This window comes from Centroberyx affinis, unplaced genomic scaffold (assembly GCF_046629955.1).
Source record: "Centroberyx affinis isolate AG114_WGS23_722 - 3 ecotype Tasmania unplaced genomic scaffold, CSIRO-AGI_Caff_v1 ptg001434l_1, whole genome shotgun sequence".
In the NCBI taxonomy this organism is placed as follows: Eukaryota; Metazoa; Chordata; class Actinopteri; order Beryciformes; family Berycidae; genus Centroberyx; species Centroberyx affinis.
The window spans coordinates 707,931-722,832 of NW_027279909.1; the positions used below are offsets into that span (position 1 = coordinate 707,931).

The window sequence follows — 14,902 nt, forward strand, 5'->3', positions numbered from 1 at the left end:
AGTGGACACAAACTCAGATGAAATACAAACAGAGGTGGAAAGTACATTGCAGACCAAACAGAAACTTAGGTCTGCGAAGGTTGCAACAGATGTCAGTAAGAATGAGAAACAGCAAGTTAGCAGTGAGGTATCGAGTCCATTGGAAAATCAAAGTCACAAACAGAGTACACCATTAAGAAGTAAGCGGGTTCTCCTAAGGGAAGAAGAGGCAAGTGACTTGGCTTTGCAGAAGAAGTCAGAGGCATCCTCTTTAGAAGACAAATCCACAAGTGGAGATTACAATAGTTCTTCCATTTCAGACAAACCTATGAGAATGCCATTAAGGAGTGAGAGCAGTAAGGCTGAAATGTCCAACCAGTCTCTTACCCAACAACCATCTCCTGTGGACAACAAGAAGTTAGCTTTGAGATCACAGAGATTGGCCACACCCTCTACCAGTGCTCTTAATATAGCTGGGAAACAGAGGGATGTAGCATCGTCACCTATCAGAATGAAGCCAGAAAGAATAACTAAGGCTCAAGTAAGGTCTTCTCCACTGTCCGTCAGCTCTATATTGCCCCCCAGCTCAGTGACGCCTTTCATCACGCCAAGACTAGAGCCTCTAAAACAAACTGCTCACAAATTCCTTGAAGCTCTGAATGGAGAAGAAAACCAACACTTGATTACAAACCTGAACGTAAAGTATGATAAAATGCAGAAAGGCTGGGTGCAAATGGACAAAGAAGGCCAGCCAGCAACAAAATACAAAAACAAGGCAGACAGGCAGGCAGCTATTTGGAAGAGCAAGCGCAGGACACGGAAACCAAAGTCTCTGGAACACCAGAGATACTCACCGGTGCAAATGCTTTTCATGAAAAATTTTGACCTCACCAGTATTTGTCGCTGGTTCCTTGAATCAACAGAAACCAAGTCCCTTGTCATTGTCAAGAAGGTGAACACACGTCTTCCTTCGGAAACTCAGCTGTGCTTCCACAGCTCCTCTGGTGTTTCAGGGACTTCCCAAGGGGTTTTCCCAAGCCTACAGGCTGAGCGCCTCAAGAAACATTTGAAGAAGTTTGCCATCGCTTCTCCAGTAAAGAGCAACCCCAAGAGTCAGAAACTGATTGCTAAAGCACTGGAGCAAGAGGCAAACATAGTCAAAGGGAAAGAGAAGAGAGAACTTCCCAATGTTACTCAGACATTGACTAAGCCATGCTGCTCTTCTGTTGAAGCCCAGGTGCCGATACGTGAAGCTCAGAAAGCTTCAACTAAATCCAAGAACCCAGCTAGTGCAAGGATCTTGAGGAAATACTCTAACATCCGAGAGAAGATGCAGGTTCAGCAAAGCAATGTTAGGCTGAAAGAGACCCCAGCAAAAAGGCTGAAAGCCACCAGTATGGAAACTCTGACCACCTCCAAGTCTGCCTCTAAGTCAAATCTCAAGTCAGCTCTGAAGGGACAGAAATCACGCCTACCTGTTACTAAACAAATGAAAGAGTCTGCTGCAAAAATGCGGAGAGGGAAAACATTGACTGGTAAAAAAACTACCACAAAGCCTCCTGTTCAGGAGAGGGCAGTCAAGGCTCAGAGCAGTAGCAGAGCTTCAAGGGATCTGGCCAAAAAAGATGCTGATTCGCCACAGAGATGTTCTCAAAGACTAGGGTCCTCAAAACAAATGAACCAGAATCCTGTCCACACACCTACAAGCAAGGTTGACCCAAATAAGAAACAGTTACAAGCAGACAAAATGGAGGTGGAAAAATATCTGAATAAAGCGAATGCTGCAAAAATCCAAACAAAGGAATCATCACAAAGTAGAACCACTGAAAGTAAAGATGCTGACAATGCTGTAGAAGCCCCACAACAAAGCGTGGATATTAAGGTCCCGATCTCACCCGACCAGGTACTCACAAGGTCCCAGAGAAAGATGGAGGCGGCACTCCCTTTGAGTCGGAGACCCAATTATGCCTCAAAGAAGGCCTCAAAGTCCATGACAATACAAAGTGGATCTCCTAAATCTGTCAGGAAAGCTCAGGAACCCACACTGACAAGAAGTGGGACTCCAAAATCCATTGGGAAAAGAGGTCGGGCAGCCTCCCTGTCACGAAGTGCGACCCCAAAATTGGCAGCAAAGAGAGCTCAGGAGTTTTTAGAAACCCCAGCTAAGCGCACCAGGACATCACATGCAAAATAAAGCAGACTTGTAGACAGAGATCACATTTATTATTAAAAGGATTTGGTGATTTTCTTTTATCTGGAATATATTCAAAAGGACTAGAAGTAACTATTTTGTGTATTCATTAAACTGTTTAGAGAATACCTTTTTCAGTCGGCAAATGTGCTAAGAAGGAAAGCTGATTGAGATTCATTTATGCTTTTGTAAAGCTTCAGCGTCAAAATGCAAATGGTGATGGATTGTTTGCTGAACATTTGCTGTATACGTTCAAGGACTACATACAAGTCCCATGTGACACTTAGCAGACATAGTTTCCCTTTTGGCTTTGTATTTCAGCGCTCTATGACATGGCTGGAGATAACATTAATAGCATATCAAAACTCATTTTGCAGACTGGGAAAACATATGGAGCTTTGATGCCAGACTATGTTATAAAGGTGACAGCAAATTCATTCACCATCCATTTTTTTTTTTTTTGGGTTGGTTTTTTGTCACATTGTAAATATGAACAAGTATTGTTTTGGACAATTGCATGTTCTGTATTTAGTGAACATTGTAGAATATAACTTCACAGAGAGCATGATACCAGAAGCATGGGAGATCAGCTTAAATCATTATTACATAGTATTTTTGCATATAATAATTAGGCCATTGGTATCTCCAGCCTGTCTTCCAATCAGAGCTTTGTGAATGTGACTGTTGTGACCAGGTGCCTTATTTATGAAGTGTAAAGTAATAGAATGTGTTGCTAAATGTGAAAACTCAGTCCTCTAGCTATAAAGATTGGAGAGGCAGTCAACATGCATTTGCTTCTTTCCATGTGTGCAAATAGTTTCCGTTCCATGCAGAGCACAGTATGTGCCTCTTTGCTTGATGTGTAAATCCTTTATGTTGAATATGTTGACTGAGGCATTATGATTTATTCTGATTTACTCTCTGTTGAGCTATTTTTATTTTTATATACTCATTTTCCCAGAGCATTAACATCATAATTGTTCTTATTCTAGTTGTATTAGATGTTGAAGCAGGCATGAGTGTGTTAATTGTTTAAGCAAACAGGCACGCTCTCTCTTTGCATTTGTGTCATGACAAAACAGGTTGTACATTTTTGTTTTTCTTTTATTGTTCTTTAGGGTCAATTTTAAAATTGATTTGTGTTGTACTTCTGCAGTTACTTCTGACCATTACCCTCATCGTTATCTGCTTATAATAGCAACTTCTCTTTTACCTGCTTTTGCATGCGTTACGTCTTGTAAATGTGAAGAGAGTTGCAAATCCATTTTTGCAACTCTTGAAATAGAGCTTGCCTAGTTAGAGCTGAAATCCAGAACTAAGTTTGTTATGTCCTCGTTCTTTCAGATACTAACCCCAGTCAAGACTATGCATGCACATTTTGGTGCCTGTCATGAAGCTTTGTTGAAAAACCATCAGTTGATTTTGTGACAGTGGCTTGTGTATCACTTTGGCAACAATGTTTTTGAATAACAAAACCCTGAAAATAATGTGTACATTTGGTTGGTTAATATGATTAATATTTGTGACCTCATGAAATTAATGGCACGTTACTGGCTGACAAATTCCTTCCCCTGATTTTTCACAAGTTAGATATAATGTTTTTTGGCTAGTCTCTCAATTGTGCATCCCAGTGTGTCTCAGTGTTTTGTGTTTGTTTGTTTTGTTGTTTTTTTTTATCTTCACTGACTGTCTGGCAGATGTTCTCATAATGTGAAGTTTCTTTACTTCTACAAATAACTTCCATTAGTGTATCTTCAAAGGAAAAAATACCATTTTTAGCACAGTATTATTTTTTTATTATGGTCATTTCTCTTTAGAGAGTAATCATCTGTAAATGCAAAACGTATAAGTCATGTTTTTATTGTTATTTAAGAATTCCATGTAGGCTAATGCATTCAGTGGATCTAAATTAAACAACCCACCAAATATCAGACTTGAACATGTTTATTCTTTACAGTTGCTATTTATAGATTTTGATTTTGTATATCAGAAAGAAATAACTGCTTTATTTGTGGTAATCCCAAGAATGATACATCTTTTATGTTAAGAACTTTGTATTTTTGCTGGAGTTGATATAAAGATGTTTGAATTTTATGTTTGGTTTCTTGGGTTGTTTTTAGCCTTATTTAACTAGACAAATTTAAAACTGCATTTTACAAACGGGTTTCACACATTACAGACATTGACATTAAAACCATTTTAGAGCACATAAAAAGCACCAACAAGCACAAGAAATAAAACGAGCAGCAACATCCAGACAAATTACAACAGCATTGTGGGAAAGTGCATAGATGGTACACTTGTCAGAATGTGTATGGGAGAGGCATTACATAACAGACCCATATCCGCTCTATGTACCGAGTTATTTTGTGTTGCAGCCGTTGCAGGGAAGTGCAAATAATTAGGATGAAGAAGACTGTTTTTTTGGAAGAAGAGGCAATCGCTAGTATCAGACAGAAAGACAGGGGCAGAGCAGTACAGAGGTATTAGTAGATGAAGCTATTTCTTATTTACAGGAACTGTAGGCTAAAATTTGTGTTATCTACAGTGGATCCGTTTTATAGCCATATAATATATAAATCAGTTCAGTACTTGGTTTGTAGATAAACCTTATACACCTGGACATTATCAGTGATGTAGCCCAGGGTGTTTGGAAGTAAGGTCTTTCAGCATCACATCCTTACCGAGGCAACTGTGCTATAGCAGCCTGGTAAATCCAAGCCTTGTTCTTACCTGGCAGCCATGTTGCCCTGTTTCTGTGAAGCACATTAGGTTCCATAGTTGATTCTGTTTTTGAATGCTTCATTTTGCCCTGTGAATAGGCATCTGGTTGAAGTCACCAGTGCACTTAATTATACCCTCTAGTGGTGAGATAATGTTACTGTTGTCACAGAGGGATGCAGAAAAAGTTTATGTACCAGGATCGAAATCAGCAACTGAAATTGTCAAAATTTGGTTCCCTAAATAATCTGCAGAATATATATACAGTATATATCTGGTAAAAATACATCTGTGGACCACAAAGGAAATGAGCTTTAGAGGTTTGTTGTTATCCCGACCCTTTCCAATGACACTTACTCTACCGTTCTGTTGCAGATGCATATGTGTTGAATTTATTCTACTTTATTATATATATTATATATTATTTATTTATTCTACATTGATTATGAATGCATAGACTAAACCATTGTTATTTTATCCTGATTCGTGGCTGCATAGTCTCTGTTGTTTTTGTGATGAAAACAATTTGTCTTGAATTGAAATTTAAATTAAAAGTTATGTTGTAATATTGCAGTCAATAACTATACTTGACCAGTTTCATCTCATTACTTTTGAGGTTTGGCATCTTTAGAACTATGGTTTGGTTTGCAGCCACACTTTGGCATTATGAATTAAGTGGGATCACTGGTCCAGAGCCTTGCTCATGGGCACTTTGTCCTTAGACTAGGACAATTTGGGCATTGTCCCTCTGTTTATTGATTCAAATGTATTCAGTCTAACACATCATGAGTGCTTTTTTTGTTGTTTTTTTTACCTGTTGATAACGCTCAAAGTTTCTATAGTTTAAGGTTAGACTTACTTTCCTACTTTCCCCCCATCACACCTAAGTCAATAAGAGACAACACAACTTTAAAAGCACACACATTTAAGTTTAATTAATGAAAAGAGTGGAGGTTTGGTAAACATTTTGTCGGTGGCACTACATACATTCAGCATTATTGGGAGTTTTTCAGTTCAATCCCACCATCAATCCTGCAACGTACAAAGCAAACAGACAGAACCCAACCAGAGATATTTCTTAATTTTTGCACCAGTTCAATACAACAGAGACATTGTGTCATTTACATTAACATGTTTATGAATACAGTTTGTAGCATGGAAAAACTGTGTTTCTGGTCACCTGACCTGATAACTGAATTACATCTCAATATAGCACAAGCACCACTAAGATGTCTAGCAGGGAGTTGAATTCACCTGTCCAGCACAGATCAGTGCAGAGGGAAAGGAGACATGAAAAGCCACATTCGACTAAATATGCACCTTTATGAGGCACACAGCCTAAAGATGACAGTGACTGTTCATCAGTATCCTTTATGAGATCTTCTCTGAATGTTATTGTACACCACTGGGATCACATTAACAGTATGTAAAACAAAGTTAACATGGGAAGCAATATGGATAGGAGCTCTGTGATGTGGGCGATTGGTACAGAGCTGAGATCTGGGATCTGCAGCCTTTCACACCTCAAGGAGGTTTTTAACATTTAGATCAGCGACAGGGATAAACAGGATCCCTCTCTTCAGAGAGAACAACGCCTACGCCATCCTGATGGACTGTCACTTATAAAACAGAATGTGATGTCTATATCTTACATTGGAAACTAAATAACAGCTAAAAGTTACCACTTCATGAATAAGCATAGGTCATATTTATCTATACACATTTATACATTCAGGTATGACTGTTTTGTTCACTGTAATTGGCACCGTTTCTTCTCTTTTGTGTATTGTACAGCCGATCAGGACTGACAGACATTTAAATGGCCAGAACTTCCTCATTTGTTATCTGTCAGTAGTAGGCATACAATGCTTCACGTAGTTGCCTATTGAAACAGATCTAGGATGATATATCTAAACATTGATCATTGTCCACAGAGGCAACTTCATCCTATTTCTTCTGGCTTGACAGCAGCTTATGATCAGTTGAGCTTGACTACTTTGATTCTCTTGAACTAAAAACACCTCAAAGTACTTCTCTCTATGGCAAACATTTCTCAAATTAAAATGATAGAAATACAACCCAACACTTCAACAAAATTAACATGAAAACAATCAGAACCCTTTAGGTGTGGTATGGTAATTACAGGGTAAATCCATCTGAGGGGGGACATCTCTTTGTCTCCCAGATGTCCCGGCTCTGCCTCTCCAGCCCCTGCAGCAAATGAGGAATGTCTGAGCCAGAGAGGAGGAAACACTGTCATAACTCGCTATTAAGTGATGTTACAAATACCTTACAGCTTTTTTATGCTAGTTTTTGTTTTTTATTTTACCTTTTTTTCTTCTTTTTAAAAATTTTGAAAATATTTGAAAGTCAGCAACATTTATGCCTTTTACTTTCTACAGGAAAAAACCTTTAGATAAAATAAATAAAGGAATAAAAACAAGCACAGACTCTCAATGAATTAGATGTAATATTCACATGGAAGACAACATATACAATATTAAACATATTTCTAGACCAATACTGCCTCCTATACAACAAGGCCAATCGCTGTCTTTTTGGCCAATTACAAATTAGCTTGTTGGAGCAAGTGAGATCAACAAATAAAAACACCTAGGGAACCAATTGAATGCCATTCCACCAGTCCCAAAGCTTCCAGAAAACAGACTTACTCTTTAACATAGAAAAATACTATACCAAAATGAAATACAAATATATATATATTAGAATCTGTTAGGCATTTCTGTATAAAGGGGAGGGGGGGCGGGGCTAAAGGAGTTAGGTTACATCATGAAACAAAATATAACAAAAATAAAACAAATCAATATAAGAAATTAGACATAACAAAACAAAATCAGAAAAAAATTCTGCAACCTTTTGTTTTGTAATAACATTATGATGATACTAAGAAGCTCTACATATTCATTGGCAAACTCTTCTCCACACATGCAACAGTTTGCACAAGTTTAATACTGCAGGCATCGAAGGGAGGAGGGTTAAACGTCCTCCTGCTCAAAGGGGGAGGGATTATGCAAATCATCCTAACCCTGAGGCAATGCATGCTGGGGGACCGATAACCACCGGGCACTGCCCGCGCTAGCTGGGTTTGCTGTATGAACAGAATAGATAGTTGTACCACACAAGCCCTCTCACTGCGGCTAGTGTAAGACTGTGTATGGACGTATGCGTCTGTGTACATGTGTGTATGCCATGCATGTGTGATCATGTACTTTGGAGGGGTGTATGACTGTAGTTCTCAGTGCTGCTAGTCAGTGCAGTCTCTATACTTATGGAGTCTCTATATACGGTAACTCACAGCACACAACTGTGACACCAGACCACCCGGCCTCGAAGCCATCACATCCGCGCTGGATTATGTGCCACTCTAACCCTACCTTCCTCTGTTCAGTTCTACATGTGCATGTGTGGATGGATGACTGCATCCCGGCAGGGAATTTACTACGCCAAACCAACAACAAATTTAACTCAACCCAAGCCAGATACAGCCCAGTCCGGCTAAGCCCAGCCAAGCTCAACTCAAGATAGCTTTGCCAAGTCAAACGGTCCAGCTCTCCTCTTATCCACTCATCCCTCTTTCTCTCTCCCTTTCTCTCCCTCTCTATTCATGTGTCCTCCTGCCATTCTTCGCCAGGCTGGACCCCACTGTCCTCACTGCCTCCAGGTAGTAAAGATGGTAGATGGTGGCTAAGCTGTCAGAGGCCTCACAGATGAATGGGGAATTCACACAGGGTAATTGGGATTGGAGGGATGCCTCACTCTGAATGCAACACCCTTGAAATCTCTGGACCCCTTGGAACAATGTTGCAGATACAATGGTTTTGCTGCTGTTGTTGTCACTTCTCTATATTGTTGTTCATGTTGTTGGTTTCTCTGTGTTACTGTAGGTCACACACCCTTGGAAGGGGAGGAAATGTCCTATTTTACAAACATTGTTGTCCATAATATATAGATAGAGGTTTTATATATATTTCTTTATAATCTCTCTCTCTCTCTTCCTCTCTCTCCCTCCCTCCCTCGCTTTCCTCCAGTCCTCTCTCTTCCTTCCTTCCTTCCTTCCTTTCTATCTTCTGCTTGGTGGCAGCGGCGGCAAGTGTGTGTGAATGGTGCTACATGCAGCCCACGCAGCCACACTTGATGGTCTTTTCCACTTCCTCGCTGAAGGAGGTTCCATCGCTGCATTCGAAGGTGTATTTCCGGCGCTTCATCCGCTGGCTGGCGCAGCAGGCTCCTGTGTCGCAGGCTCCGGTGCATTCCACCCAGGAGACCATGCGTGTTGTCTGGCAGATGGCGTAGCCTCGCTGCACCTGGTAGAAGTCTCGCACAGGCTCCCCTCGACACTCAGACTCTGGACATGAGCAAAAACACCCACAGACATTAGTATGACTACAAGTGATATATGGATTAGCGATAAACTACAGCCATATTACCTTTCTGGGAATGAAAACTAAGCAAACTACCAAAAGTGATCCCTAAGAATGAAACCCGCAGTTGTTTTTCATTTCTTTGAGATTAAAGACATACTGAGATACAGCAAACCAACCTGTGTCACAGAGTTCTCCAGTGTATCCGCTCTCACAGTGGCAGTAGGCATCTCCTGTGTCGGAGATCTGGCAGCGGCCGTGCTTGCAGGCCAGGCGGCGGCAGGGGTTGAACAGCTCCCCCTGTTGGTTACACAGGGCACCGCGGTAACCCTCCACACACTCGCAGCGGTACGACTGACTGTCCAGCGGGATGCACTTTCCATGCACGCACCTGCCAAGAGACAACGCTCAGTTAGTCTGTATCAAAGTTCTATGGAAGTCTGTAGATGTGTAGAAACAAAATGATAAATCTCTCTGAACCATTCTCTTCCCATACTAGATTGTATGGGAAGAGAATGGGCAGCAATACATATGATATGTGAAATTAAGTACTGTATATCATGTTTCATAGCATGTTAACATACTTGCTGCCCTGGCAGGGGTTGGTGGCAGGCTGGTCACAGTATGGCCCGCTCCAGCCTGGCTGGCAGTGGCACACCGGGCCCTGGGCCCCGTCAGGCTGGCAGATGCCATGTAGACAGTAGATCTTCCTGCAGGGCTCGCAGCCCGGGACCACGCCGGGCTTCATCTGGGTCTTGGTGAAGTCCTGGAGCTCGTTGTTGATGTACAGGTTCTGGATGCAGCCATGGAAGCTGGAACCATTCTGGATCTGCCAGAGGCGGAAAGCTGCCGAGTGCACGTCCACTGGCATACCTGAAGGAGGAGAGAGAGGAAGGAGATGATGTTTATAGGTGTGAAGATGGACAAGCAGGACCACAGACAGACAGCTAACACAGGACTGATATGAGTGTAATGGAGGAAGGCATTTTCAAACAGATGTATGTCCCAGTGGTGCATATATATTCAGATTTAAATATGTTACATTTTTAAAATTGTATACAGATTGGATGGTTGCATTTGCTCCACATGAGACACATCATCATTGAAATAGAGGACAGTAAAAGGCAAACATGTACAAGGAAATGATTACTGTAGTCTTATATGAATGCTGGGCAAGCTGTGACAAACAGTGACTTTCACTGAAGAACAGTACAACACAACACAGCACAACACAGCACATCACATCACTGAAACAAACTGTACAAACTCTGACTGAGCCACTCTTGATATCAAGACATTTTTTGCACAGCTTATAACCTTCAATCTCCACAAACAGTGGCTGCATGGCCCTGAATGTAACAAAGGCTTTGTTTTCTTATTGACTATTTTTTTCTGATAGTTCGATCTCAGGAGTGGTCGGACTGACAAATCACACACATACAAATAAATATGGTTGCATTTTCTGTAATCAAAATCCATGCCAATACAAAACTGTCTGAAGTGAAGACTGTGTCTGGTAGTTCATATATCAGTCACTAGAGGGCGTACTTTCCATACCATAAAGAAATGTGCTGTACAGATAACAGACCTTTTGTGCTATAAAGCTAACAGAGGGGCAAAGTGTTCACTGTGTACCATACAGTCACTATATGATGTGTGATTGAGCAGGACTAAGCAGAGGTTTTGGAGAATTATTATATGTTATATGTGCCATGTTGAAATAGATTATTTGTTCATTATGACAATGATTATGTGCATATAATATATTGTGAGGTCTATGTGCAATTCTTGAATTGTGCTTTAATATGTGGCCTCTAGCAAACACAGTCATGGCTGGAGGTGGGGATGGTGTGGGTGGAGGTTTGGGTTTGGGTGGAGGTAGGGCTGGGTTGCAGGGTTGAGGGGTTGAGGGGAGGGGTTGGTTGCAGTGGTGACAGAGCGAGGGGGAGGGGTGGTGATTGACAGTAGTGTAGTAGTTAAGAGTGCCTGCAGAGGAGGGAGGTGTGTTCTGGAGAGGGCCCCTACCCCCCACGTATAGCGGAGCCTCCCCGTTGAGGGGCCGCACCGCCCCAAAGCTGTCCATGGTGGTAGGGAGACCCCCGTCGATGGACAGGTTCACCATCTGGTCAAAGGTCACAAGCTCCACTGTGTGGAACTGGCCATCGTTGATAGTCTCAGTACTGGAGAGGGAAGAGAGGGGAGACAGAAACAGGTGTAGCAATGAAGAGAAACATTAACAAATGCCAACACAATCAGCCAACAGTGATAGTAAAACGAATAAACTTCATCCTTCCAAGGGGTTCGTGGCTCCATACCTGTAGATGGCGTGTCCTGGCTGGCTGCCGGGGTCATAGCTGACCTTGACATGACCTTGGTAGAGCTCCACAGCAATATGGTCGTTGTCTCCATTGTACAGCAGGATACCATTATCCTCTGCTGTTGACACCTAGACACAGAGAGAAAGGCAATTTTGTTGTGTGAGTTTCTCTGCTGTTTCTCTGCCTCTAGGTTTCAGAAGGGCTGGGTTAGTCGTTTTCATGTTCTACTATTCTGCAGAAATCATAAACGCACACACACCGACACACACTGTGTATACCTGTAGGGTGATGTTAGCCTGGGGCCAGTTCTTGAGGTCAGACAGCAGTAAGTAGGAGTCTCTGTCTATGAAGTTGACGCTGACCAGCTTCTCACAGCGCGGCCCACCAAACCCTGGGAGACACTGGCACAGGGCGCGGCCACCTCGCTCCACGCAGGGGGCCTCGTTCTGGCAGTCAGCCAGCTCACACAGGGACAGTGGGGATGGAGGCACCTCACACAGCTGACCACTAGAGAGAGAGAGAGAGAGAGAGAGAGACGGAGAGAAAGGGGGGACAATAATGTTGTTAGAGGAAGGTGAAATTAGATTTTAGTAGATTTGTGTCCAAAGTTAAAAACACTTAAAATCCACTTAAAATGAAGAGTTTTTTCACCACTCATCTGAGAGGCTTCATCAGTTCTACTTAATGATGGGAAAGAACTGAAGAAGAACTGATGTAGAACTGATGAAGCCTCTCCTCTTCAAAACTCTTCATTTTAAGTCCAGTGGTTTGTATTTATTTATTTTTGGATATCTTACTACCTGGATGACTGAAATGAACCTACACAAGTTTGTATTCAATGTAAAATAAGATTAGCAGGTACACATAGCATTTGTGTTTCCCTCACCTGTATCCTTCAGGGCAGACGCAGGCGTATCCGTTGAGCTCATCCACACACTGGGCTCCATTTTGACAGCGATGCTCTTCGCAGTCGTCATAGTCTACACTGCACTCATCACCAACGTAGCCAGGAGAGCACACACACCTGCAATACACAAACACATACACAATTACTGGCATCAAGCAGAACTCAGAGGTACCTCTCAGTCTGTATGTAAAACCTGTTATCCAATCTATAGTCCCAAGCCTCTTTGCTGTGACAGCGCCCACTCACTTGGGCCCAGCGGAGGTGATGAGGCAGGTAGACTGATGTTGGCAGGGGCTCCGTCCCGGGGCACACACGTCCTCCATCTCCTCACACATCTCCCCTACAGAGAAGCAGGAAAGTGCTTAGCGGAAGGGGCATAGCAGAAATATAATATAAACCGAGTCCCAGCTGTCAGAATGCACCATGTGTGTTGCAGTACCTGTGTAGTAGGGGGGACAAAGGCAGGTGTAGTTGTTGACTCCATCGATGCATGTGGCTCCATTCTCACAGTCGTTGTCTTCGCAGTCGTCAATGTTGGTTTGGCAAGTCGGGCCCTCAAAGCCCAAAGGACAGGAGCAACTGAGAAAACACGCACACATCATTCCATCATTTCAAATCACTCATGAGATAAAAGAGAATAAAATATCTCTCTCATTTAAGAGATTTCATTCCTCCAATGCGCTGATTGCACAGATTGTCTTCCTCACCCGTATGCTCCCTCTTCACCCTCTTTGAGTTGGCAGGATCCCCCGTTGGCACATGGGTTATTCACACAGGCATTCAGAGCGGTCTCACAGTTCTTGCCCTGCATTGCAGCAGACACAGAACAGAGACAACGTTTGCCATTGTGCTTATATTTCACAAATACTTTCAGATACTTTCATCACTGAACTGGGGGTGTGCTTAGATAAGCACTGAGTAGGTGGTTCTGACCTTGAATCCTGGAGGACAGCTGCACCTGTAGATCTCCACCAGGTCACTGTGACAGATGCCTTGGTTCAGACAGGGGCTGGACAGACAAGGGTTACACTTGGCCAGGACTGCAGTGTCCACATCGCCTAAATAAATGCATGACAGACAAGAATGAATGCCCGAATTAATAGTATTCGGATACAGCGTCCTTCAAGTGCTGTCTTCGTTTCTCTCTCCGTCAGACTGATCAAGATGCTAACTCACCTTGGCACTCAAACTTCTTGGCAGGTGTGGTGAGCAGCAGCTTGCCTTCCATGCCCTGCGGGCCGGCACAGCGGGCGATGCCGGGCTCCTTGTAGCCAGTCTTCACCCAGTCAGACAGCCAGCGCAGACGACAGTCACAGTACAACGGATTGGCACCAATGGCACTGGGAAAGCAGGGAAGAGAAACTGGTCAAGGAATTGGTGATATAAAATGGCCATGTTATACTTCTCAGCATCATTTGGCTCAAAGTTAGGGACTCATGAATTCTGGGTATATTGATGTAATACATTGTATCACCAGCAGGTGTCTCTCTGCCCTTACAAAACTAGTCCATGACTAACTCGGTGTACTATACATTTAAAAATAATGCTTCAACAAGCATAATACAGATTTAAAGTTTAATTCTCAATGCCATTTTGCACCATCATACATCATCTGGAGCTGGGCCTCTCAATTATAGGGGAACATGTGAACAGAAGGCGCACTTAACCACTTCTGTCATGGTGGTCGTGAATCAATGCGGCTCTGTCCTCCCGCTGGATGCACAAACACTCCTGAATCGATGCTGTTCCATTACGGTGGAACACAGGCTCATCTTTCAGGCCGGGCCAATAGCTGACACCTGACATCTGCTAACATGAACGCCACTTGACTGTGGCGCTGAATCAATGGCTCCCCTCCATCCCTCCCTTTGTCCCACTTTTCATGCAGCCTTGACTCCTAAACTGCCCTCTTTCTCTGTCCTCCTCTCCTCCACTCCCCTCCATCTCCAACTCTGTGGCACTGACATTGATAGGTCTATTGATCGGTGACTGTTGAGAAACGATGTGAACATCTAGCCTGGATGGCAGGACATACTGTAAAGATAACTTCAGTGTAGTTTTACATGCACCCAAGCACACGCACAGACACACTACGCACCCATCAGACACACAAAAAACTGGACAGAAATAAACAAAAACAAACAAACACTGAAGTCCACAGACCATGAAGAATGCTGTCAAACCTTTAGGATGTATAGTGTGTGACTCTGGTGTGTGTGTGTGTGTCTTGGAGATGTCACAGACAGATGAGACAGTGGAGGGGTCTGTGTGTTGCTTTAACCACAGGACTGTGGCTGATTAAGGGAGGGCTGGGCTCATGTGGAGCCCACCAAAGAGGACTACAGACAGGCCACTGTGAGCCACACTCTGCTGGCAGTCCGACCAGACCCCCTCTGTGACTGAA

General features: G+C 42.9%; 1 protein-coding gene across 1 annotated transcript in view; it reads right to left on the reverse strand.

Annotated features, from left to right (window-relative positions):
• Window positions 1-5,811: 5,811 nt before the first annotated feature.
• The window catches only part of LOC139650047 (slit homolog 1 protein-like), a 39,500-nt gene continuing 30,409 nt past the window's right edge, over window positions 5,812-14,902 (reverse strand). Inside the window, exons 22-33 of the mRNA XM_071526586.1 lie at window positions 13,675-13,838; window positions 13,432-13,556; window positions 13,206-13,303; window positions 12,938-13,077; window positions 12,745-12,838; window positions 12,478-12,615; window positions 11,870-12,098; window positions 11,589-11,719; window positions 11,299-11,453; window positions 9,858-10,146; window positions 9,453-9,664; window positions 5,812-9,257 (exon numbers count right to left, since the gene is read on the reverse strand). Of these exons, the coding sequence (XP_071382687.1) occupies window positions 9,019-9,257; window positions 9,453-9,664; window positions 9,858-10,146; window positions 11,299-11,453; window positions 11,589-11,719; window positions 11,870-12,098; window positions 12,478-12,615; window positions 12,745-12,838; window positions 12,938-13,077; window positions 13,206-13,303; window positions 13,432-13,556; window positions 13,675-13,838 (2,014 nt within the window). The 3' untranslated portion in view covers window positions 5,812-9,018. The remainder of the gene's footprint in view (window positions 9,258-9,452; window positions 9,665-9,857; window positions 10,147-11,298; window positions 11,454-11,588; window positions 11,720-11,869; window positions 12,099-12,477; window positions 12,616-12,744; window positions 12,839-12,937; window positions 13,078-13,205; window positions 13,304-13,431; window positions 13,557-13,674; window positions 13,839-14,902) is intronic.